At 38.5% G+C, this 27,510-nt stretch overlaps 2 protein-coding genes across 10 annotated transcripts in view; both read right to left on the bottom strand.

Annotated features, from left to right (window-relative positions):
* The window catches only part of SLCO1C1 (solute carrier organic anion transporter family member 1C1), a 59,356-nt gene extending 41,479 nt beyond the window's left edge, over positions 1-17,877 (bottom strand). For 3 of the 8 annotated variants that reach the window (XM_089303909.1, XM_089303910.1, XM_089303913.1), the window contains exons 1-3: positions 6,565-6,829; positions 3,147-3,300; positions 1,907-2,048 (exon numbers count right to left, since the gene is read on the bottom strand). In XM_089303909.1, the coding sequence (XP_089160035.1) occupies positions 1,907-2,048; positions 3,147-3,300; positions 6,565-6,578 (310 nt within the window). In that variant the 5' untranslated portion in view covers positions 6,579-6,829. The other 5 variants (XM_070049452.2, XM_089303911.1, XM_051850838.3 and 2 more) reach the window with 5 other exon arrangements.
* LOC100009330 (cGMP-inhibited 3',5'-cyclic phosphodiesterase 3A) overlaps positions 17,864-27,510 on the bottom strand; it is a 333,186-nt gene continuing 323,539 nt past the window's right edge. For both annotated transcript variants that reach the window (XM_089303908.1, XM_051850837.3), the window contains one exon: positions 17,864-25,919. In XM_089303908.1, the coding sequence (XP_089160034.1) occupies positions 25,678-25,919 (242 nt within the window). In that variant the 3' untranslated portion in view covers positions 17,864-25,677. The remainder of the gene's footprint in view (positions 25,920-27,510) is intronic.

Below are 27,510 nucleotides of genomic sequence, written 5' to 3'. Positions count from 1 at the left end.
GCTTTTTAAGACTTCCACTAACACAACAGTGCAAAGTAGATATCAGGACAGCTCCATGTTTACAACTGGCAGCTGGACTTGAAACACTTTGTCAGGTTTTCATACAAATTACAGAATTAAAGTACCCAGATTTATTATAAAATATTTTCTGTAAATTTAGTACAGTATCAATAATTCTGCTAGGATATGAAGGGAAACATGAGAATTCATTATTTTTAAACCTTTTTTCCCCTTAGAGAAAACTAAATTCTAACCAGGCAGAACTACAGTTGGCTAAGGTTCAAATGCTGCTTTGCAATTTTTGCTACCTTAGCTTACTCTCCCTTCACTAGTGTCTTTGGATTAAGGAAGATGAGCACTTGATTTATAAATCTCATTTTGGTAGGGTGTTAAGTGATGGATTTGGGAAGCAAAAGCCTGAAGGCAAAAGGATATCTACCAATTTTCTTATTTGTTTTCTGTAAAATTTTGAGTAACAAGTGAAATGTTAAGTTCAAACTAAAAAAAAATTGAACAGATAAAAATATTTGTTAATGTTTCTGAAAACTTATTAGATAAAATTGAAATTGGAACAATGATTTTACTACTGTAGGTATTTGAATTCCAAAAGACTTCAAAGATTGCAAAGGGAACTACTTTGTTTACTTACATAAAAAAAAAACTAAAGCCTCTTAGTAAGTCTATCAATTTGGGACACAGAACAACTGGGATTATAGTCTTACTATTTCCAAAACAGTAACTCAAATCGCTTTCCTTTTTTTTTTTTTTTTTATTTGACAGAGTTAGACAGAGAGAGAGGCAGAGAGAAAGGTCTTCCTTCTGTTGATTCACCCCCCAAACAGCCGCCAGGCCGGAGCTATGCTGATCCGAAGCCAGGAGCCAGTGCTTCTTCCTGGTCTTCCACATGGTTGCAGGCACCCAAGCACTCAGACCATCCTCCACTGCCTTTCCAGGCCACAGCCGAGAGCCGGACTGGAAGAGGAGCAACTGGGACTAGAATCCAGCTCCCATATGGGATGCCAGCGCAGCAGGCAGGGGATTAACCAAGTGAGCCACCACACTGGCCCCTCAAATCACTTTTCTAAAAGGGAATCTACAGTCAATTGCTAGCTAAGGATACCTGTGAGCAGAATTTTTGTTGCTTGCTCTTAGCTGGTAGGAAGCTGTTCTTGTTAATATAATCCATTTTCTAATCTATCTAGACCACCAAGTCCCAAATCCTTTTTTATGGTTTAGCTTCCTAATCATTGCAATACATTATGTAAAAAATTTTAATTTACTTGAAAGGCAAAACAAGAGAGAGACAGAAGACAGACAGACAGACAATGAATGAATCTTCCATCTGCTGATTCATTCCCTAAATGGCCAGAACATTCACAGTTGGATCAGGCTGAAGCTAGGAGCTAGAAATTCCATCACGATGTCCTACATGGTGACAGAGCCCAAGGACCTGGGCCATCTCCCACAGCTGGCCACTTAACCCAGTACACTGTGGCACCAACCCCTGCAGTAAATTCTCAGAGGGTTCCTTTGGGTTCTCCCATATTTCCTAAATTGAATCACAGTACTCCCAGCATATATTACTCTTCTGTACAGACACTTGTCGTATGTTTATGACTCGAAACAGCTACCAGCATGTGATGAAGGTACTCTTTCCCGGGAAAGTCTTTCATTCTGATTGGGAGCCCTGAATTGTGTGTGTGTGTCATACAATAGTAAACACCTGGGGCAGAAAACGTATTGCTAGTTGTGCTGAGAAAGCGAACTACCTCTACAATGGCACAAAGTTTTGGCAAATTCTGTTTCAAAAAAGGTTTTACAAGTTGGATCCCAGCAGAAGAGAGCATGCAGAGAGGGTATCATGCAGGCATGCCTAGGATTAAAGTCAGCCATGTGCAATACCTACCAATTTCAAAACTACCATCAATCACTCCCACCAGTGAGGAGGGAATATCAAACCTTCTCTCTATCTGAGTGATGGTGCTCTTCAGATAGCCTTCGGCCAATGCTTTTGCAAAGTAAACAAAAGACAAGGCCCCCAGGAACATCTGGAAAACAGGGTAGATCACACTTAGTCGGACTGCATTTTAAGAAAAAACTGTAAACCTACTAATCAGACAGACAAGTAAAACACTGAGAACAGTGAATAACATTAAATTTGCTATCAATTATGATTTCTCTCAAGCACTTTTTTTTTCTGACAGGCAGAGTGGACAGTGAGAGAGACAGACAGAGAGAAAGGTCTTCCTTTTTGCTGTTGATTCACCCTCCAATGGCCACCACGGCTGGCGCTCTGCAGCCGGCACACCACGCTGATCCAAAGGCAGGAGCCAGGTGTTTCTCCTGGTCTCCCATGGGGTGCAGGGCCCAAGCACTTGGGCCATCCTCCACTGCCTTCCCGGGCCACAGCAGAGAGCTGGACTGGAAGAAGGGCAACTGGGATAGAATCCGGCGCCCCGACCGGGACTAGAACCTAGTGTGCCAGCACCGCTAGGTGGAGGATTAGCCTAGTGAGCTGAGGCACCAGCCTCTCTCAAGCACTTTTATAGGTTGCCTTCAGCCTGGAGCTCAGGTAGAGTCCTCCAAATTCAAACACTCTTAGAATTCAAAGTGTTTATTGGTTTTCATTCAAAATGAAAGTTGAATTTTCTTTTTGTACCTTTTGCCCCCTGTCTCCCAAGGTCATTCCAATGAGTCTAACTTTGAAAAGATCAGTGTATGGTAAGGCAAGGAGAGGAAGGGTCCATCTATACAGAGGAAAATACCACAAATAAGAACCATAAACAACTCTAGCACTTGTGATTATGTTTTTTACATAATAGAATGAAAAAGTGGAACTACACTTCCTTGTATTTAGGTTCACATTTGTCAAATGCAAACTCAACTTCTTTCTCAATATAAAACATTTTTAAAAATATGGGTTATATGGTTTGTAAGGCATGGGTCTGAGATGAAGTAGCCAAGGAACAGTTTAGCATGTATACGAAACAAACTAATATTTCTTGAGTGAATATTTAGTATAAAGAAAGAACAGGAGATGAGAGCCAGTAGAAGCTAAGTTCAAAAGCAAGATTTACTATGTAACAATGAAAATCAGCAGATGAACAGAAGGCAAGAGCATTCCACCTCATTCTTTTTTACTCTACCTTTAGCTCACCACAGCATGGTTCTTTTGCCTCTGAGGAAGGATACTCTGTTTCAAATGAAGGACTTCCAACAGGCTGCAATGATTTTTTGCAGAATAACTGGATATTTTCTTTGGATGAAGTATCCATTATGAAAATGTCCTTTGAAGCTGTTCTGTCAAGGTTGATTTTAAAAGTAAAAGAAAAGAAAGCTAACTTGTACACAATTTATTAAATTTTTTATTTCACAGTGAGTTACAATGGTAGAGCTATAATTTAAACTGAAGCTACCTTTCGTTACCACAATAAGTTGGCAAAATTTTTCAATTAAAATCAACCAGGATATTTGATTAGCTAATCCTGCTATTGGAACTCTGTAACCAGCATTCTTTCTCAAGCCCTCCAAGTTTAAGCCTCATTATGGCAAAGAATAAATTTAAATGTTGCCTTTGGAATAAATAACGAGGCAGAATTTTGCAAACTTTGTGGTCTTGCCAGTTTAAACTAGGAAAGGAAGAAGAGGAATTCAACCACTTGAATATTAATTCATTGGAATTAAGTCTCTAAAGCTTTTAAATCCATCTTCTTGGCAGAAATGAACAGAAAAGATGACACTCATCATAGATCCCAGTATAGGACCTCATGATTCCTGCGGCATCCAAAGTGAAAATGAAAATATGGCCAAAACAAAGAGATCCATTCTGTGTATCATTTCAGTTTGAGAAATAAAGCAGCAGTAAGATTATTTCTTGGGTTTAGATTTAATTCAAGGGCAAGTAAGCAAGACTGTACTTTGTGCTCTACAGTAAGAAAGATAGCCTCCCTCCCACACTCAGTTGACTCTCCTCCCTCTTGTCCTGGAGAAACTCTGGTCAGTGTCACATACCCTGACCCAACTTCCTGTTCATATCAATACTTACACATCCCATGCCCTCACTTTCTTAGAATTCCACATGGCCTGATATATGCCTGATAAGCTAATGCGAGTAAAACAACTAAAAAAAAAGAAGTAATTTCTGGGTCTCCTTAATGGTCCTCAGATGATATAATTGTTCAATGATAGAGATATTCTACATCCTCATTACACCAACTACAGGAATGTTACCAGGATTAAAATTTCATGTATTATGGTAGGAACTTGAGGGGTTTATTCTGCCTACGTGTACACCATCTTGATTTTATGAAGTGCTTGTTTTGTGTTTACTAAGCCTTAACCTTCATAGTCTGGATTCATAAATAATATTAGGACCTAGAAAATGCAGTAACAATTTTACAAACAATTTATTGCAACCAATAAAGTTAAGCATCATAAGAGGAAAACAGTTTAAATTTAGACTTGCTTCTTTCAGGGATTTGTAAAACAATGGGATAAAAGGCCTGGTTTTAAATTTATATAGTTAGAATTTTTTTAAAAATGGACAAAGAAAAGTAAACAAAACAAAGCTAAAAATCTAAACAAAACAGATTTGTTAATTCCAATCATCAAAAGACAAAGAAAAATACTAATGAGACAAAAATGGGTGTTTAGGAGTATAATATACAAAAATTGTATACAATATGCGGAAATAACTCTAAAATCTTGATAAGACAGGTACTTCCCTGGAAAATATTAATTACCTGTACTGACACCAACCAGAAGAGAAAAACAGCCAAAGAGCATATGAACAGAACTACTCTACAACTATTCTCCAAGTTGAGATACTGGGGATAGCTGATGTAGTAGGAGTGCTTGAGCAAGGGACATTCTTTGAGGTAAAATACTAGGCAAAGAAAAGAGCTAACTATTCATTGGACAAAATTTAAAATGCCTTCCTTATGAAGTCCCATAAAAATAGCACAAACAGGAAAAACTTCAAAAGCAGGTTTTTAAGTTATAAAATCCTCAACAAAATATTAGCAGATACAATTTAACAAATATAACAAGGATTACTGTAAAAATTCAGTAATTGATTAAAAATAGAAATTTTATTTACTCAGTCACCACATGACATGGAGAGCTCAAAATTACATGTCCATTCCTGGCTTTTAAGAAATCTTAAGGAATTAAGAATATAGATTCCCCTTTATCAGCATCTGATATCAACAGTTAACTGTACACATCCACTGAATTACCAGAAGATGAATGCTAAATATGTTCCTTTTCTATAAAACTACTGAGTACTTTTAATTTAATTCCTAGCAAGATCCATTGACTGGTGATGAAATACATCAAAATAGTCAAAGGACCTAAATGTCCAACAAATTATGGTGGATTTATGCTAAGAACTCTTTCTGCAGCCACTGGAGGTTAACGTAAAGAAGTCATTGTAAGTATATAGGTTGACATCACAGAGTTGATTTTTAAAATACATGCTACAAAGCAGCATAAATAACAAACTATGTTATAAAAGACACACACAAATATATATGCATAGAAATATATATATGCATGGAAACAAACCTTCAGGAAGTTTAGAAAAAATGCAAACATTATTTCTGGCTGGTAGCACTGCAGGAGATTTCTTTAAAAATGTTTTATATATCCATATTTTCTATTATTCTATAATGAGCAAATATTTCTTATATGAAAAATATTTTAAAACACTAAAAACAAATGTATCCCCAAGAAAAAACTATATAAAATCAAAAATACTGTAAAACACAAAGTGAGTAACTTTGAATTTACAGTTTAAAATGCAATTCTTTCCCAATAATTACATGACACAATTCAAATTTGCCTACTGTTTTAGGGGTTCAGTTATATTATTTATCATCAACCATAATTTTAAAGCCAGTGTCCAGAAAATGCAAATATTTAATAATAAAATATGCTATCATTTCTAATAAATTTATCTTTAAAAGACTCAATGGGTTAGCAGGAATGCTAATGCCAAAGAGAAAAAATATGTTGAGTATAATGTTTAAAATAATAAACTACCAAAACACAGCATGGAGACACAAAATCACTCTAACAAAAAAAAAATTCACAATAACAAAGAGAAACAGATAATTTGATACTATGTTAGGACAAACTACCACCCAGCTTCACATCGAAACTACATAGTTTTACTTAAAACATTTTATCTCACTGGTTAATGTGCAAATCAATGCATGTATAGTTTGTGAATGTCAAGCTGTCCAGCCCTGTTGAAAACATGGGGAAGAAGTTCAATGACATGAATGAAAGATCCTTGGAACATGCAGGTGCTCCCTCCTCCCCCCCTCCCCGCATCTGCCCTTCCAGAAGCACAGTTAGTACACAGTTATTTTAAAAGACTTATATTTGGCAAGCCTTTAATTGGCCTCCCACTACTTAAATAGATTTTCCCAGGGATAGCCACATGGCAAAGTTTTCATCCAACAAAGTGTGTTGGAATATAACTTATTCTAGAGGTCAAAGAAAAAGGAGCCACGCCACGTCTCTTCATTTCGATCTGAACAAGCTGAATTCTGTGTTCACCTGGATTTGCACATCAGTCCCCCAGTCTTTAGATGAAGAAAGAGCACTGGTGCCCTGGGAGGCTTTCACTTGGATCTGCAGGTGCACTCAAGTCCTGCACTCTGGAACGACTGAGACCCTCTTGAGCAATCAGCGTCCAAGGACTGCTACAGACAAAGTCACAGAGGGAGCTGCTGCCATCCTTCACTTCTCTTGGACACTGACCACGAGGCAAACATCTTTACCAGCATGGCTTCTGGACACCAGGATCCTGCATTCAGATGACCTGAGAAATAACCTCATGGTGCTTGCCAGACAGAAGTCTGATCCCCTCCCCCAATGCACACATACCCAACACAGATAATTATTTGTGCCAGATTCAGATTTAATAAGTGCTAGTGGAGTTTTTTTGTGGCAAGTGATATATGGATATAGATGTAAATATAGAAATACTTTTTCTAATCCTTAATAGCATCCAATAAATTAACATTAAAATTTGCATTTTTTAACATGAGACAGCTCAGGAGCAGCTAAGTGAGTCAGTGAATCCTCAGAATCTATTCAGAGTCAAAACTGGATTTGAGTTTCTCAGACTTCTTGGACCAGACATCTCTCCTATTTGCAGTGAAATCACCAGGGGTCCATCAAGTTCACAGAGAAGTGTTAGGGACCAAAAGCAAGTATGTTGCAGATAAGGGGTTTATTAGCTTCTTTCCTGTGAGACTTTGACATGACCGTCACAAGATTCAAAAGAACAGAACCAGATCTTACCTGGAGGTGGTGATCAGAGACAGCCAGTTCCCCAATGTGCACAGCCAGAGGCTGCACCTCAGGAACGCAGATGGAAAGAGGATAGTGAGGTGCACTCCACAGCAATCGGAGCCATTTTGGCAGGTGGGGACAGCCTGGGTAGAGACAGACAAGAGCAAATTAGGAGAAAGCAAAGGGGAAGTACATGTTCTCACTCCTGGGCAATCTCTTCTTTTTCCTCTTTCCAACTGGCCTCTTTTTTTCTGGCAGTCTGCGGAGAATTGGCCACGCTGGCAAGGCCACTGACGTGCGTCTCAGCTTCCAGGGCACAGAAAGAGCTGAAGCCTTTGAGCCATTTCTTTCCAATTTGCTGCAAGTTTAAGGCTACACGTGATAAAGCTTTCTTTATGGGACAGAGTGAAAAAAGAAAAGCCTGCTTGTGATCTTACTTGCTGATTTCTAGAAAACACAACACTGCAGGGTACGGGGGTAAAGGAAGAGAAGCGGATGAGGGACAGAAGTTTGCAACAAAGATCCCACCTTTTCCTTCCAAGTAGCTTTTAAGCCAGCCTTTCCTTAGGGACATCACTGGGACCCTTTTGTTTTGCTTATTTGTTTGTTTTTGTTCTTTGTTTTACCACTGTTGGGTTAAATCACTGCATGGTTTCCTTTCCTACTGGGATTCTACAATCTGCAGGAAACACCTCTCAGGTCAGATCAAAGCTCTGTAGAGCTCTTTGCAGAAAGAGTTAAATCTCAGAGACATCAGCAGTTGTTGACATCCTCCATTTCTGGGTCTTGAAAAACAAAAAACAAGAAAAATGAAAAAAAGAAAAATCATTGAGTTTCTGACATTGTTTATGCTACCTAATTCCAAAGAAAGAGAACTGCTTGCACAGAAACTTTTCCAAGAAAAACAATTTTAGAGAATTTCCAGCAGTATTAGTTCGCATTAGATTTCCACCAATAATTGAATTAGCTCCCATAATTACCCAAGATTTGTCCCATTCTGAAGTGGCTGTGACACTGGGCTAGACACTTCACTTTGCTCAGCCTCAATTTGTTTCCTCTGTCTAGCAACATTTTTGCTTAAAAACAAAACGAAATGCCTGACAGTTGTCACCCTCATACACACAAAGGGACGGGCGGTCAATATTACAATCACCTTACTAAAAAAGAAAAGAAGAGGATGCTAGGAAAACAGAGTTTATCTTAAACCTTACAAGGAAGCAATAGTATACCCAAACTCTGAGAGACTATTTTATTTTAGAACTCAAATCTGTCTGTGTCATGAGAAGTAAGTGGGCAAACATCTTTAAACATGTTAGATTTTCCAGTGTGCCTGACAGTGCACACTGGCATATTAAAGGGGCAGTTCTATATACCGGTCAAAGGTGCAAGGGGTGTACTTCTCACTAAGAAATATAACTCTCCCCTCAGCATGTAATTTGGTTCCCGACTTCCTAACATAATTCCTTTTCTTATTTCTACAGCTTTCAGTTAAATTTACTATTTTGAACGTGCATTTTTCCTATTTTCACAATATTCAGAGCTTCTTACCAAGGACTGTGCATGGGGTTGTATCTTTCCTTGGTCTCACATTCCACTTTGCCGCTCTAGGCCAGGGATGAGCAAACGTCGTCTATAAAGGGTCAAATAATAAATACTTTAGGTATTTGTTGTTGTGTCCTACAATCTCTATCTCACACTCAGGTCTGCCTGTGTGGTATGAAATTACAATGGACAGTGTTATATATTACTGTTAGCTGTCGCAAAACACACCGAACACCGGAGTAAGGGAACAGGTTTATTGGGAACACCCAACAGACTGGAGTGAAGGGGTGGCAAAGGAAAAAGAGAGGAGACTGTAAGAGAGAGAGGAGAGAGAGACGAGAGGAGGAGAGGAGTCAAGAGGGCAGAGAGAAGCCAAGAGAGAACCAAGAGACCAGAGGAGGAGGCTAGAGAGAGGAACCAAGAGAGCAGAGAGAAGCCAAGAGAGAACCAAGAGACCAGAGGAGGAGGCTAGAGAGAGGAACCAAGAGAGCAGAGAGAAGCCAAGAAAGAAAAACCAAGAGAGCAGGAGGGAAGAGCCAAGAGAGCATGTGTGCAGGAACAGGCCCTTTTAAAACTTTGCCAGAGGGCGGGCAGGGAAGCAGGAGCAGCGAATCCCATTAGGATGGGGGTGGAGCCTGGCTCAGGTAGCTGGGCCATGTGGCCACCTGGCTAAAACTGCGCCAGTTTCCTAACATTGACAGCATATAAATGAGAAAGTTTCCTAAGGCTACAGTAAGAAAGCACCACAAACTGGATGGCTTAAACAACAGAATTTTATTTTTACATACTCTGGAAGTCAAGTCCAAAAATCAAGGGGCGGGCAAACCCTGCTTCCTCTGAAACTTGTAGGGAATTCTTCCTTGCCTCTCCTCCCTTCTGGTGTTGGCTACAGTCACTGTCATTCCTTGGCATACAGACTGATCCATCATTCCAGCAACTGCTTCCATTGTCACATGGCTGTCTTCTCCCTCTGTTTCTGTCTTCTGTTCTTAAAAGTACATTCATCTTATTGTGTTAAAACCCACCCTAATGACCTCACCTTAATTTGATTACAACTATAAATATTGTTTCCAAATAAGGTCAAATTCACAGGAGCAGAAATTAGACCATCTACATATCTTCAGAAACTCAAGTCCATCCCTAACTTGCATGTTCTCCTTTATTTCCTGAGTTATTTCATGCAATCATTTTAATCACTCCCTTCAGTACACATTTAATTCCCCTGTCTTTCAATTTGTTTTTTCTTGGCAAATCTCAACCAGGTTGAATCCAACTTTCTGTCTTCTCCATGTTTGTATCCACACTGTTCTAAAGGATTGGAGAGCACTTCACTAACATGCCTCATGGTTTACTTCATTTTTATAATCACTAATCTCAGGATCTCAGAGGCACTATTAGGTAGAGTATTTACTAATGACCCAGTTACTTTCCCTCTCTCCTAAATGACTTTTCATCTCAAACCTTCCAATGCTCACAATAGCCAAGGTTTGTCAGGTGGAAGCCAGAAACTTAGAGTTTCACTCGATCTCCCACATGGTGGCAGGGATCCAATGCACTTCCTAGGGTGCACATTAGCAAAAATATAGAATCAGAAAGGGAACTGGGACTCAAACTCAGGCACTCCAATATGAGATTCAGGTGTTCTAAGCAGTGTCTTAATTGTGCGAATGCCCACTCCTAAATTTATTTTTTAATTCCACTTTTCTATGAACTTTTTAAAGTACTCTCATGTTTCATACATGTATAATGTCTACATGTCTACAATTTAGCGTTCTCTGTTCAAAAGATCTGGAAACTATGGCCAAGAAAGTGGCCATAAATTCTCCTTGGATCCATGTTTACCGTTAGTAATGAACCATACATCTGATAGTGACTGACACCAGGTCTGCGGGTCTGGTAATATCTCTTCAAAAAGCAAATAGCTGGGACCAGCACTGCAGCACAGGAGGTTAAGCCTCAGCTTGCAAAGCCAGCATCCCAATTCAGAGTGCTGGTTCCAGTTCCAGCCGCTCCACTTCCAATCCAGCTTCCTGCTAATGCACCTGGGAAGGCAATGGTGATAGCACAATTGCTTGGGCCCCTACCACTCTTGTGGGACTCCCAGATGGAGCTCCTGGCTCTCAGCTTCTGCCTGGCCCAGTTCTGGTTGTGGTGGCCATTTGGTGAATGAACCTGCAGATGGAAGATCTCTCTCTCATTTGCTCTCTCTCTCTAACTTGCTGTTGCTCTTTCAAATAAATTAAAAAATCTTTAAAACAAAAGCAGAAAACTAGGAGGACTTGAAGACTTTATTGTGCTAATTAGGGCTCAAGAATCCATCTGAACCCACTCCTGCTGGTAAAATAAAGGAAAAACAGCTACAATAAGATAACTATAACGCTGAAACATATACAATGCTAAAATTCATGAACTCATAACACTAAAATAATGACATGATGTGAGTGTTTGACATGGTAGTCAAACTGCTGTTTGCAACATCTCTGACCCATATCAGAGTGCCTAAGTTCCAGTCCCAGCTTCATTCTCCATTCCAGCTTCCTGTTAGTGTGCACCTATGGAGGCAGCATGTGATGGCTCAAGTACTTGGGTTGCTGCCATTTACATAGGGAGATGTGGCTTGAGTTCACAGCCCCTTGATTTGGCCTGGCTCAGTCCTGGGTAACCAGCAGATGGGAAAAAATTTCTCTCTCCTCTCTTTCTCTCTCTTACCTTCTCTCTCTTTTTCTCTGTGTGACCTTTCAAATAATTGATTTTTCTCCCCCAAAGTAAAAAAACCACATGGTTACTTCATATGACAGTAACTAACAATTTCAATATATTTTAAACTGATGGTATTTAGGAGAAAAAGCTGCCTTTATCTTGCCTTTCCTATCCAATACATTCTTTAGTTATTAAAAGCAAATTTTTCTACAGAATTATCCCCATGAATAAACAAAGGATATTGGTCATTAATGATCAATGATATCAGAAAAAAGACATTTTGAACATGTCAATACAAGTTAAAAGCTTGAAATATCATCATTGAGATAGTCTCTATCCTTTTTTCCATAAAAACCACCAATCTCATCAAGCTTTAGATTAAGTGTAAATATCAGTTCAGAAGAAGTACTAGAAAGAGAAGCACTTTTTTTTTTTTGGACAAGCAGAGTGGACAGTGAGTGAGAGAGAGAGAGAGAGACAGAGAGAAAGGTCTTCCTTTGCTGTTGGTCCACCCTCCAATGGCCGCTGCGGCCAGCGCATCGCGCTGATCCGAAGCCAGGAGCCAGGTGCTTCTCCTGGTCTCCTATGCGGGTGCAGGGCCCAAGGACTGGGCCATCCTCCACTGCACTCCCAGGCCATAGCAGAGAGCTGGCCTGGAAGAGGAGCAACCGGGACAGAATCTGGCGCCCAGACCAGGACTAGAACCTGGTGTGCCGGCACCGCAGGCAGAGGATTAGCCTATTGAGCCGTGGTACCAGTGAGAAGCACATGCTAAACAAGACTAGAACAATACAACCAGCCAAATTTGGAGTGGAGAATCTCATTAGCATAAACAACCCAGATTCTTTCCAACTAAATGGAGATAGGGGAGATTGTATTTGAAACTTAATGAATGAGTCAGTTACAAAGTACTGATCTTGTTCATTCTCTTCAAAAAGAATTTATAAGAAGAAAATTCTATAATATTCTTGAAAGATCCATACCCTCAGAAATATGAAAACTATATGGATTGTATCATATGGAAGACTTCTTGTTAGTTTTCTCCAGAAACGATGATGGTGTTTTTACTATCTAATGGCACAAATATTTCACAGATAAATACCTACACTTTTCATTATTGATTATTTACAAATAAAAAATATATTGGGTTGGATATTTTCAAAATGATTTTGAGAAAGTTTAAGTTCAGGGACATATAGGGAACAGAAGGTCAAATATTGATTGATATGGGTGATAGGTACATAGCATTGCCATACTTTTTTTTCTGGTTTGAATATATTTGAAAATTTCCATAATTGTTGTTTAAAAAGTTTATTCTTTTTTGGTATTTGAGAGGTAGAGTCATAGAGATAGATAAAGACAGATTATAGACAGATGACAGAGAGAGATATCTTCCATTCTCTGGCTCATTCTTCAAATGCTTGCAACATCTAGGGCTGGGCGAAGCTGAAGCTAGGAGCCTGGAACTCAAGCTAGTTCTCCCACATAGGTGGGAACCTAAGTACTTGAGCTATTATCTTCTGTCTCCCAGGGTGCACATTAGGAGGAAGCTGGATTGGAAGCAGAGGCAGGAAATAAACCTAGGCACTCTGATATGTGATATGGGCATGCCAAACAGTGGCTTAAGCTATTGAAACATAATGCCTGCCCTATAATTGATATTTAAATCAATTATACTTAGCTAGCTATACAGTTAAAAAGTGTTAATAGGGGCCAGACATTTGGCCTAGGGGCACGATGCCATTTGGGACATCTGTATCCCATTCTGGAGCTGCAGGCTTCAAGTCTTGGCTCTGCTTCTGATTCTAGCTCCTCACTAATTTGTACCATGGAAGTTCAGAAGATAATGGCACAAATCTCTAGGTTCCTGACATCATCTATGTTAGAAACCTGGCCTCGACCTGACCCAGCCCCATATTGAGGGCATTTGGGTATTGAAAAGTAAGCCACTATATTGGAAATCTCTCTCCTTCTCTCTCATCTTCATCAAATAAATAAAATAAAAATATTAAAATTATGTATAAAAAGGGTTAGTATATAAATTATAAATTCATTTGTATAACTTGCCACAAAGCTACCTTTGATTAATATTACTTTAATTTTCCACTATCCATACCATGTTTTCTTTGCTCATAGTCGGCAGTTGAATTGGTTGAGGTTTTTTACTGATGAGATGACCTCAACCTTCATTCCTATGAGGTCAAGTTCCTTAGCAGTCCTGCTTTTACAGGACACCAATTTCCCACTAAAATTTCCATTAAACATCAAGGTACTAAAAGTTTCTTCAGAGAATTCTCTGTGTTCCAAACACAATATTTCTTGCCAAGATTTTGTATCAGAAACTACCCTCTCCTGATGGTGTAGTAACACAGAACAAAAGGACCACATGATTGTGATTCCAGGGTAATGGAACCATTGTGCATCCTGTGAAAGTATTATTGTCTTAGAAACTATTTTTCTAAATAAGCAGAATCAAAAGTTTGAGATATGAAGCAACTTAAATAGGTTACTAGCTATAATTCCAAATAGGACAATATCTAGTTCCACCCTAAAGTATCCTGATTCTGGCTATCCAAACAGCAATATAAGTGGGTATATGGCTAAGAGCTTGCAATGCACTCCATCAAACTGTACTCCAGCCTCACAGGATTTTAGCTGGGACTCAAGCCCAGTTCTCTGTAACCCAACATTCTTAAGATGGGATCTTTGCTGATTTCCCCATTGCCATTATTGGCTTCTGCATTTGGACCATCAATTTCATCATGGGAAGGAGCTTCTACTTTGTGGCTTACGTGTGTGGTCCATGCACCTTCATTACCTTCATTGTTTTCTTCATGCTTTTCTTTATTTGTGGAAGATGTAATTAGATCTGTCAAAGATTTCTACACCCTAATCCCAGGGACTATAAATAAATTACATAAGAGTCATAAGTCTCATAAGAGACTTTTCATATGTGACTAAGGATACAGGCCCACAATCACATGAGCCCTTAATAACAGAGAACTCTCTTCAACTGGAGACAAGAGATGCTTCCAAAGAGGAAGGTGGAAAGCCTCAAAGCATGAAAAGAACCCATGAGCCATTGATGCTTTGAAAACTCGGAGGTGAGGAGCAAAGCTGGGGAAAACGCAGGTGGCCTAACAAGGCTGAGAGGGGGACAAGAATAAGGTAGTCAGATGCAGCTTGGGATTCCTACATCTCCTACACTAGCACCTAGGTTTGAGTCCCTGCTCTGCTTCTGATGTCAGCTTCCTGCTAATATGCACTCTGGGGGGCAGGAGATGATGGCTCAAGTACTTGGCTCTGTGCCACCCACATAAGAGACCCAGGTGGAGTTTCTGGCTACTGGCTTTGGCCTGGCCCAGCAATGGCTGTTGTGGGCATTTGGGGAATGAACCAGTGGATGGAAGGTCTGTCTGTCTCTCTCTCTCTCTCCCTTTTCAGTCACTGTCTTGCTGAAAATCTGCCTTTCAAATAAATAAAAATTTTTAACAATTAGAAAAAAGACAGTTACAGAAGGATTTGGGAGAGATTCTAGGTGATAACCAGCAAGACAAAGGGAATCTCAGTCCTATAACTTCATTGAACTGCATTCCTGGTAAAAATCTGAATGATCCTGAAAGCAGATTCTACCCTGAAGTCTTTGGAGTTCAGACTGGCCAACACTTAGAATTCAGTCCTGTGAAAGTCCCAAAGCAGAGAGCCCAGACAAGCCCATCTGGTCTTCTCACCTACAGAGCTAATGCATTCACATTATGTTCAAGTCATCATGCGTGTGGTAATGTATTCTGGCAGAAAGGGAAAGCTCATATACCATTCGTATCAGTGTCAAAGTCCTGTAGATGAGAGAACAGCCTTCTGTGTGTTCACCTCTCGCATCTGTCAGGGAGAAGCCAGACACTATTAGGGTATTTCAAAAAGTCACAAACAGTTTTGAAACATCATGCATAATTGTTCCATAACACACATTTCCCATGAATTTTTTGAAGACCCCTCATATGCTGTGAATTCATAATTCTTTGTACCAAAACCAACTTGTTGGCTAATTCCATTTTGCACAAACATTTTAAGTTAGTTTGTAGGACAAGCTGCTATTCTACCCCTCTGAGTGCTTACTGCAAAGTAGGAAGCCAACACTCCCCAGCTCCCTCCCCTGTTCTGTGTGGTCCCAGAGCACAGAGGACACAAGGCACACTGGCAACTCACTAATACATTACACTGACAGACCTCTGTACAGGTGGGTCTGGGGATTCTTCCCGATGCCAGGGATGGCATCAGAAAGAATGTTCAGGACACCAAGTACCCCATGACTGTTGTTTAATCTACCCTAGTAAGGAGATTTTCAAAGAACTCTTCTTTTTTTATTGCATTAAACAGGGTTTTGCGATCATATCACAAGCTCCACCCATGTGGTTCAAAGGGCTGAAGTGTGGATTAGTGTGATCGATACCACACTCACCTGATCTCTGAGGTTTCCTAATTCAGGTAGCAGCTGTAGTCACCCTTCCTCCAGCATGAATCTCAGGCTCTGTTAGAACTTACCCATCATCACTCTTAATACCACATCATTTATCTCTTCCTTACACCAAATCAGTTCAGACTAGGCTGCTCCACTTTGTCTCCTTTGCTCTGAGGACCACAGCATCATGGTACAAGGGAAGCCCTGGGAGAGGGGTGAAATCTGAAACTCAAGCAGACACAGTCAAACTTGTCCTGCTGTGCTATGTGTGTGAGGAAGAATGTGTATGTTCATGTGTGTATACACATGCATACTAAGAAATAGAGAGTGTACATATACCCAGAGAAACAAAGAATCTAAGTGATGACCTGTTCATCTAAGAAAAAGAAACAAATACTAAGTGATGGTTCCTTGTAGAAATGGATAGTCTGAGCCAGATTGAATGGACCTTTAAAGATATGAGACTGGGCCGGGCATTTGGCACGGTGATCAAGACGCTATTTGGGATACTTGCATCCCATATCAGAGTACCTAGGTTTGAGACCTGGTTCTGCTCCTGATTCCAGCTTCCTCTAATGCACAAGTGATGGGATGGCAGCAGGTGACAGCTTAAGTAGTTGGGTCCCTGATACTCATGTAGGACATCTACTTCTGTTTGCCTTTCAAAAAATGACAAAAGAAAAATCATTTTCAAAATATGAGGTTTAGGAGTTGAAATTTCATCTCACAGGTAATGGGGAAATCAATACTTGTAGATTAAAGAGTTCCTTGGGAATTTTGGGCAACACTCACATTTTGCTTTTGTTTCCGAGTACTGCATTTGAGTTCATTAAAAAAGTTTTAAGAGAGTTTAGATTCAGTTTTATCAGTTTCCATCACATTCTTGTTAGGCTCTCTGAAGGCCCATGCACTGATGGAAGTATTACTGTTTTATTTTTATGATTGACTTAAGAGACAGAGATAGACGAGAAGTACCATCTGCTGTTTCACTCCCCAAATACGCATAGCAACCTTTGGGGAGGGAAGAGAATCCAGAATCATGAATCACCAATCCAGCTCTATGGAAGGGATTCAAACACTTGGGCTGTCACTGCTGCCTCTAGGGTGTGCACCAGCAAGAATCTGGTAGTCAGGAGTTGGACTGGGCAGCGGTCCCAGTATTTCAACATAGGATGAAGGTGTCCCAGTCAGCATCCCAACCACTACATCAAATGCCTGTCTCTAAAGTTATGATTTTGTTGCTTTTGTATTGTTATGAATTAACTGCTTAATAGCTAATATAATTGTTCCAGAAGATTCTAGGGATTTAGGTTAAATTGCTTGTCACATTATATCATAAAATGGAAAAAAAAAGAGTGGCTTCAACACAATAAAATCCCAAAGAATCTCAAAAAAAATGTTTTTGAATCATTCAAACAATTCTAAAGCTTTTCAAACATGCAGAACAAAAATAATTCCATGTGTGTGCAATGAAATATTGCATGTGTTGGGCATCCACTGGCAATCTGTAGAGGATGATGTGCACTGGATTCATAAAACAAAAGGCAGCACTGTGTATGTTACAGAACTCTGAAGGTGAATGCCCAAGTTTTGGCACCTTGGTTTTGATGCTCTTTGATTAGAGAAACAATACAGGTTGGTGGTAGAAGATGATGATGATCTTAAGAATTCACCACTGATTGGGGAGAGAGTTGTTACTGTGGGATTACAAGCTCCTAGGGGTTCCTTGGAAATTGGCCAGTGGATCTCATTACTGAGGTGTTGACTACCAAGTCACTGAAGATGGATATGAGAGAGAAAAGATGCCTTCAGAAGACTGGAAGACTTGGGTTGTACAAATAACTACATCAAACATGATACCACAGAATTGTTTTTATATTATACATTATCTTCACATTGTAACATCCACATTGATCATCTATGACACAGCTTTAATAATTTTGAGTATATATTTATGGTATATTAATATATTTATATATATATAAAACCAAGAGGCACTTCCAGTAATTCTGGCAAAAAGAGAGCATCAATATAGTGTCTAAGCTAAAAAATAATAAAAAATAAATACAATTTATCTAATATATTTTTCTGTACAGATTCTACTTTATACAAAACATCAGCCATTAACTAAGTCACTTAAATATTTGTGATGGGATGACAGTAAATATTGCTACATATATTAAGTGCAAGATACAAGTGGAAGGGCAAAAATTCTGTGATTTCAAAATGATCATTTAAGGTCCAATGACTTACTCTTGTGTTTCTAAAAGTTGAAAATTTGGCAAAGTTAGTAATAAACATATTCAGGTTTGTTGACTGTGGTGAGAATTATATTATAAATAATCATCATATACAAATGGAATCCCCAACAGTATCACTTTGGTTGGCAGTTATTTGAATATATTGCTTTTTAGGAATAGCAAAATAATCCAATACTCTGTGGTTTACAAATATCCTAAAAACTCAAAGATTTGGGACATGATAATTAGAACTTGTCAGGAAAAGGAATTAATTGATCAACACAATTGCTCGATAAGTAATTAGAACAGATTTTTCACACCAGAACCCGAACCAAATTAACCAAACCAATGAAAGTCAAAAACATTCTGAATCCAGATTAAAGTTCACTCAGCTGCAGGTGTTATCTTTACAGAAAGCCAAGGAGAATTTCATTTAATTATTTTGCATTGAGAGCTCCAGAATATATAAAAGCACCAATTTTCATTTTGTGATTTCCATGACAAAAATTTTCTAGGAAGAAATATCAGTATGTGTGGAATCAGTGATATTTATTTCCAGTGCTTGTCACCTAACAAATTGTCCTTATGGAAACAAGAATGGTATGAGTTTTTCTGTGAGACTATATTATAACACAAACTGACACTCAGGAAAAAAGTACACCAGTTACACAAATATGCTGAAAATCCCATGCAAATATTTTACAGAGTGTAAAAAAATTAGTGATTTTTAAACTAATGAACAAATGCATATTAAAAGTCAAGCCATTAAAACCCCACTAACAGGTAATATATAGATATGTTAGGTTATTATTTAGATAGTAACACTATAGTATTATGCTTATAAATAGCTAAAATGAAATATCTGATAAGTGGATTTTTGGAGTCATAAAAGTAATAAGTTGCAAATTTTTAAAAGAGATGTGACTGGGGGAGTTCTATCAGTCAACAAGCTGAATACACAAAGAGAACATCTTTAAACAATTAGTTTTAATTTCACATTAAACATCTGAGTACTTTGCTATTATGTCAGGAGTGAAATTACTAGAACAAAAAAAATCCTTTCTTCAACAAATATTCAAGCATCATTTTCCAAGCTCTAAGGGCTAATTCACATTCAGAAACATATATAAGTGTTCATGGTAATAAAGGAAGTCAGCGTTGAAATATGGACCAATCCGACCATTTTTACTCCTGAGTAGCTAATAACTCAATTGGCTTACACCAAAGATGGAGGGGTGTCTTTGGATGTCCCTTGAGTTTTCTTGTGTGTTCACTCCCAAACCTCAGCTCTATTCTTTCTGCTTCTTAGTACCACGGGCTTCACAAAGAAACTAAATATGGTGAACTACAAATTGGAGGGCAAGGCATTTTTTTCTCCTTCACAGGAGAGAATTGTTGATTACTTTCCCTTTCCTAACACTGAGTTAGACAATTCAAAGGGAAGAGGAGCCATACTTTGCTGCTGTGAGTCTGACTTTTTCTTTTTCTGGGCTTTCTGAAAGAGGAAAGAAAGAGTTCCCTGCTATAGTTTTGGTTACATATGAAGTAGGTACTTTCAATGATATTGAAAATTTAGTTAAAGCAAAAAAGCTCTTTTTTACTACATTTATAAGAATCAATTTCAAATGATCACCTACCATTTGACCATGCCTGGCAGGTGAACTGCAGTGGGTGTGGTTTATTGACTGGTCAGTCTTTGGTCTGTGAAAGTCAAGATTAATACAGTTAAATTTTCCTTAGCGGTGAGTATTTGGATTTTTAATTGTGTTTGAATTTAGCAAAATAAAATTCACATTAACAGATTATTTGTTTTTTGACCGAAACTATAATAAATTACAAGATAGTATATTATTTTGTTTAGAAATCACTCAGAAGAGCTCAGGTTAAAATCTGAATATCTAAGGTCAATTTTGGAGAATAAATTTATTTTTTGATCATATGCATTTATTCCAAAAACATCTTTTCCCCACGAGACATAAGGATCTCAGGAAAATAAATTCCATTTTCTGTTATGTGACACTGTTTCTGATCATGTCAAAATATTCAGCACCCCAGCATGAAGGAACGTTATTTTATGAGCTTCAATTTAACTGAATAATGGAAAAATTTTTAAAATAGTGTTAGTTCAGGAAAATAAATCTAATTTAAATAGCATCAATATTACTAATAGATAATGATTTAAAACTACTTTTTAAAGCATCTTGATAGATTTATTCACATGATTAAAGATTTTTTGGTCTGAAACAACTGGGAAACCCGTCTCAACATGGTCACATTCAACATTTCTGACCTATAAGGAGGTGTGGCTTTTCTTCTGTGCATCCCAACTCTTCTGAGAAACAGAATTCCAAGGATCCCAAAGCCTATGAAAGTAATCAACCTTAAAAACATGACATGGAGAAGAAACAGCTGCATTTAGACAGGAAATCCATATTGTTTTTAGAGCCTTAAGCAAATACCAAGAGCCATTATTATTTTTTACCTATATTCAAAATTCCATATAGTCTACAGCCTCACTTGTGTGAAAATAACTTATAGTAGATTGAGATCTACATGAAAATAACTTTCAGTGGATCAGTACTTTGAATCAGCAGATGGACACTGAGTTCCACCAAGGACATAAAGGCTTAATTCTCAGTTTTATGTCTTTAAATATAGTAAGCAAAAAAAAAATACACTCAATTATTTTTGTCATCATTGTTAACCTGCTGTCAGAATAATAAGCTGGGTGAACAAAAAGATCAATTCAGGTAGGGTAAAAAGCACCATTAGGCAAGAAGATAAAAACAACATTGTTTTAATCAATGCAGTGTGTTGGGCAATAGCACAAATTGCCTAACATCTGTAGTTAATAATATAGACAGAAAAAAATAAGTTCTCAGTCTCTGACAACCATTCATTGGTTTGATACATACAAAGATTTATACATATCTCAATTTATCTAAATTATAGTTTAGTTATAGTAAACTTGATGTATATAGTTTACCTCTTCCCCAACTAAAATTCCAATAAGAATCTGAATATTTTCTAGAGGAACAAAAAATAGGATATAAGATCTGAAACTAGCATATTTCTTATTGATTAGGACTTCTCAGAATAATTTAATTTTGGAATGTTCTTTACTTAAAGTGGATAATTGGCTGCTTAATCTTCAAGTTGAATTTGCATAAACAGACTTTAAAAATGGACAGTATCAGCAAATTCATACTTTATTGCACAGGGATGTCACAAGATGAATAAATGACTCAGACAGTGATCATAAAATGTTTTCTTGCTTGCTAAGAGAGATGAATGAAAAAAATTCAGTTTGGTTTCAAAGTACATAGACATTAAAGCTCTCAACTATTTGAAGTTGAGCTAGTAAAATGTGAAAACCTACTGGAATTTTCCACAAATACTACTGACAGTTTTTAGGATAAGGAGGATATTGATTTACTCTAGATTATGAAAGTTCACAGAACTCTATTTTACGGGAGTCTTCCTCCAGTTTGGAAAGGCAGTTCATTTGCAAATGGTGTATCAGTGTGGAAAGGCATTAAATGTGAATCCGGGTTAGGATGGAAGAGGAGGACAATAAAACACTTACTGCAGTTTTCATTAATATGGTACACATTTTGTTGAGGATGGGGAGAGGTTCCCTACACTGATATGGAAGCACCAAGAATATTTCCAAAGTAGAATATAAATGATTTTGGATTATTTGCTTCTCATCAGTTGGGAATTATTCACACAAATATTTCACTTTCATAAAGCAGTCATTTCAAACTTTAGACTTTATTTATGATGATAATTTTCATATTTTTATTACTTAGAAAATAATTTATATTTTTCCATCATTTAAACAAAGAATAGGCCTGAGTCTCATGTCTTTTGCACAGCTTTTACCATCAAAGAAAGTTCTCTGGGAAAGACAGGAAGGGGGCATAAGGAAATGGCAAATCAACAGCCTACATACATCTAATATGAACAGTCTTCAGGACATTTAATTTCTTCTCCTTAATGTTACCAGAATTGCAATAGGTAGGATTTGTTCTGGAATTCAACAGACAGAAGTTGGCATTCTGTTTTGTGGATACTCTTAAACATACTATGAAGAATACCTTCACTTGTCAGATGAAGACCAACATAGATGTATCTGGACCGTGCTACTGCCTCCTTCTTTTGCTAAGAGCAAAACCAGGTCTTATATAAATGACAAAAAATAATTTTATAGTTCAGAAAAAAAAGCAAAAGTAGTGTTTTCATCAAGGAAGAAACATTCTAAACATGAGAGTAGAGAGATCACAGAAAAGACATTCTATAAGTATGCTGAAAATGATACCAATGACACTCAGAACATAGCTGGTCTTTCACTTAACAGAGAGGACCATAGCTTCCAGCTAACCAGTTCCAACCTTTCTTACCATTAATTTTATGATTTTCTATACAAGTATACTCTTCCATAAGTGGGCTAGAAACTCCTTCATTTAAAAGACCTGAGTTTATCTAATGGCACCTGTAAGTAGGCTCATATAAAAATGTAGTAAATTCCAACAAACACATTGGCACCACAGGAAATAAGCTTTGGAGTTGGAAGTGAACACAGTAATATTGCTGTCACCAAAGAAGATGGGGAAACATCACTAGTATTAAATACTTCTTATGTCCCTAGGCATCCCTTGAGATATACTGGGTGTGTATCAAAGTCATACACTCAGTGGATCTCCATCTCTCTCAAATTGTCAAATAACTTCTAGCTTTAATATAATAGTAATCTACTTTTGAAGAAGAAATTACAATCAGCTTGGTTTAATAAACACAGTTCTGGGATAAAGAGGTTCCAATGGCTTTGGCCTACTATTTCATGTTCTTTAAAACAAAAGAAACAAAATCAGGCAGTTTTCTGGGACTTCCACTGTGACACCAGGCTGCTCCCTACATGGGCCATGCAGCTTTAACAATACAGCCAATATGTGGTTATGATTCCACATTGGTCCTGCCAATTCTACTCCCATCACACCTAGCTTGTCCCTCAATTTCTGTTTAGAGATGCATAGGGCAAGATCAGTTTTGTTAAGTAATTAGATGCAAGAGGTATGTGAGTACAAATGGTTTTTTTTTTTTTTCCTCTCTTCTTCACAAAGGAAAGAGAACAGTTAAATTCACTGGAGAAATGTATTTGACTCACAGCAATTTTTGCAAACATGCAGACACATAGACAGTACCAAGAAAACAGAAACAACAAAGTAAATCCTCAATAATGAAGACCTGGTGTTAACTCAGAAATACACTGAAAAAATTTCTAATTATTTAGGTAGAGTCTGCATTTATTTGATCCACTATATTTTCCCACTTACTGAAAAATCTGTCTTGAAACCATGTTAATTTTTTAATGCATCGTCTTCACCTTATTTGGCAACTTTCATGGATTACTATAAAAATCACACTTCCAACAAGAAGAATACAATATCCATTCACGAGTTAACAAAGGTACTTTTAAGGTAAGCTCTCCTTTCTATGACTTCAGAGGAAGTGAAAGCACAAATCTCAACCAAGATTTCCTTGTTTGGATGATGAGTATATAGGATCACAGGAAGAGTTAGAACAAGGAAAAAAATGTTGAAAAGAAATAGACACCAACCATAAAAATTTGGTGTTGGTTAAAAAAGTCTTTCACCTTGGACTCATGGACCCAGAATTCATTGAGTTAGCAGAAGATATTAGTGGGTACAAAAACAATATTCTTTGCAGCATTCTCATTACATTGGCAAAAAAACTATCAAATTATCCATTACATTGGAATAGGTAGATGAGTGGCTGTCCATAGACCTCCATGCAAATGAATCATTGCTTTCTTAATGGGCTTGGAGACAGCTACAAAGTATAAAAATGGTGATTAAAATATAACTTTATAAAAATGTTTCCCTCCCGCCTTTAAAAAAAAAAGAATTGCTATCTACAGAAAAAAAATCTTTATATTTACATCAAGGTACTATTCAAGACATATATAATAATATGAAATAAAATATTGAAAGTGAATATCAACTTTTTAAATAGAGGTTTGGCTCACAGCATAAACAAGTGTAGATAACAAACAAACCAAAAAAAAAAAAAAAGGCTTTCATCAACAGCCCTATCCCTACACAATCCCTTTCTAACCTTCCCTGTCAAACGTATGAAAATGGGCCAGTCTGCAGACAGAGACCACTTCATCACACAGCACAGGGACTAAAACAGGGGTCATCACTGGGATCTCCATACCCAAAGCCAATCTCCATCAGGTATCCATGACCGGGCTTTCTTTCCATCACCATAGAAACCCTTGATTGAAACTTTCTCCTTCATCTCTCTACATAACCCAAAGTGGGTTTCCCGTTACCTGTTTTCTTCGTCTACCATGCCTTTTGCAGCAAATGAAGATGATACAAGAGATCTCTACGAAGTGTCATTTCCCAGGCTTTCTCTAGCATCCTTCGTAGAATTTTAATTGTGTTAAAAGACCTGACTCCAGGTCCTCCCTAGGTGTCTATGAATATAGAATACCCATTCCCTTCATAGGAGCATTTCTCTGAGGTCCACTGGACAGTGCCTCAAATGTTCCGATATGAGGCTGGTGACAGAGTGCCTGCAAGTGGTAGACAGCAGTAGTACCAATTGCAAGGCCTGCAAACACACTCCATCAGCAACGGGACCTTTATTGAAACTCAAGGAGGGCATTTGGATGGATGTCTCCGAAAGACCTCTCAGAGGGAACACCCTTCTATTTGTTCATGTGGTACTGAGTCGACTGCTGCAGCTACTCTATGAACTACTGAAACACTAACAATCTCTCCTACATTTGTGCACATGTGCATGCACACACACGCACGCACACACACACACACACACTCTGTTGGCAGGATGTACCCCAACTCAAATAATGCTCTAGAACTTTCAGCCCTCAGTGCTAAGAGCTGAAGATGCTTAGTGGGTAACCAACACTGGCTGTCCTGTTCCCTTGCTAAGTTGCACCATTTCCTTCATGACTGGTTTTCTTTTACGAACTATTATATCACAGTGACCACTATATAAATATGAACATTACTATGTGTGGAGCCAGTAATCCTGGCTTTCAGTGTGGTGTGTGTGTGCTGCGTGTGTGTATGTGTGCACACATATGAATTTGTGTGTATCTACGTGGGAGCTTATGTACACACAGACACGTGGATATATTTCCTTCTTAAAAAATATCCTTAGAAGCTGGTGTTGCAATGTGAAAGCTTCTTTGAGCAAGAGTTTTAAACAATGTACCTCACCGTAAAAATAACACAGAAAATGTGAAGAGTCCCCAAATGGAACAGGCGTTTGCCCATCTTCTCATTCCTCTACAGTGTTGTGTCTAAGAGTTGTGCTGGCTTGAAGAGAGTCTGCGGCAAGTCAGTGTGTTTGGAAACACGGCTCATCTATCCATTGTCACTGGTTGGATTGTGGGGTTGGGATCTCCTCAGCTCTCGGCTTCCCTTTCTCCTCCTCTTCTTCCTCGATGGCCTGGATCTTTTCTGAGGACTGCTGTGGAGGGGTCTGCTCTACGGACTGATCTTCTATGCCTGTCAACCGCTGCTCATCCTCGATGACTTTCTTCCACATCTTGTGGTTCTGCAGGAGGTGCTGAGTTATTTGGCAGTAGATTTTCCTCCTTTTGAAAGCTTTCTTTCCTTAAAAAGAAACCCACACAGTTAGACTACTTATCTGTGTACTGATAGGAATTAAGTGCCAAGTGGATCCATGTAACCTATCACCCGATTTGCATTTTGTAATCAAGCAGTTTTCAAGAGCAAGGAAAGATGAAAAACATGAAAATATCACTGAGAAATAACTGTGGACAGCATTTGATATTTGGTAATGTCCGCACAAGGCTCTTTTGTGTCCTGATTTTACTTCCACTACAATTGGGTTCTCAAGACTTCACATGGACAACTAGAATAACTTCATGCTATGCCTTGCTTTGTCAAACAGCTCAACTCACAAGAGGGTGCAAGACTAATTTCTTTTCTAAAAATATTGTTTTGTTTTATTTTAAAAATTTGTTTATTTTATTTGAAAGGCAAAGCTACCAAGTGTGGGGAGAGGGGAGAGAGAGAGTATGTGTTTTTTATCCACTGGCTCACTCCCCAAACGGCTTCAATGGCCAGAGGGGTCAATCCACTGCCAGGCACCAGGAACTTCTTCTGGGTCTTTCATGTGTGTGCAGGGGCCCACGCACTTGGGCCAAGCTCTGTTTCCATCCTAGGTGCATTAGGAGGGAGCAGGATTGTACATGGAGCAGCTGGGACTTGAATTCATGTCCCCATGGGATGCCTGAACCAGCCCCAAGAATAGTTTCTTTAAAGACAGTTTGGATGCTACTTGTCTGCTTTGTGGAAACTAAAAAATGCATTTCAAATTCCAAGTCCTCACAGAAGCTGGCAGAAGTCCACTTCTGCACTCCTGTTTCTGCAGCCTGGCTGTTCTCTCTGCTTGCCTGCTGTTCTCCAGAGACACTGTGTCTTCTCCTCTCAAGCTGCTGCTGCTCTCCTTCTGCAATGTTCTCCGTCACTGAAAGTTCATATGCATTCAGCGTTGTAAGACCCTGTCCCATTTCACTGAATTCCTCTTCTAAGAAATAAACACTCTCTCACTGCTCAATGCTCATGCAACTCCATCTATACCTCACAGAGTATTTATTGTAACTAGTATCTCCCCTTCATCCCCTTCTTCTCACTGTCATTCTCACTTCTTCTTGTAACTGTGCATTCAGAATTATTTGGGGAACTCTCCTCCTCTTCTTCCACTATGTGGTATCTCCCGACCTGCATCCCGACAATAAAAGCTGTCACTGATAGGTAGGTATGTGACTCAAGCCAGCCAAAGTCCTTCCCTGGGATTTTCCCCAGTGACACAGAATGAATGTGGGGTTTTGAGGTGGGAATTGGGGATCTGTTCTCCTTTGTCAAGTATCTGGAACAAACCCAATTTAGAGCTGGCTACAGTTTCAACTTCAGAATAAAGCAAGGTTAAAAAAACATAGGCTACATTACAGGTAAGGTGGAGACAAAATTAAGAGAAAGTAAGCACTGATATTAACCTACATCATTTACACAAATAATAAACCTTCCCTTTTTTATGTACTTACTCAACTGGAATTGTGTCACTTGTATCAAAACATAACATCTTAAATAATGAACCTCCTTTAACGAAGGAACATCTCTTGTTCTTGTGTGTTGTAGGGATTCCATTCTCTTCTAGCCTATAGGCTCTTCGAGAGAG

Source organism: Oryctolagus cuniculus, chromosome 9 (genome assembly GCF_051225735.1).
Source record: "Oryctolagus cuniculus isolate XC-2025 breed Fujian yellow rabbit chromosome 9, ASM5122573v1, whole genome shotgun sequence".
NCBI lineage: Eukaryota > Metazoa > Chordata > Mammalia > Lagomorpha > Leporidae > Oryctolagus > Oryctolagus cuniculus.
This window is presented reverse-complemented; position numbering and strand designations above follow the sequence as displayed.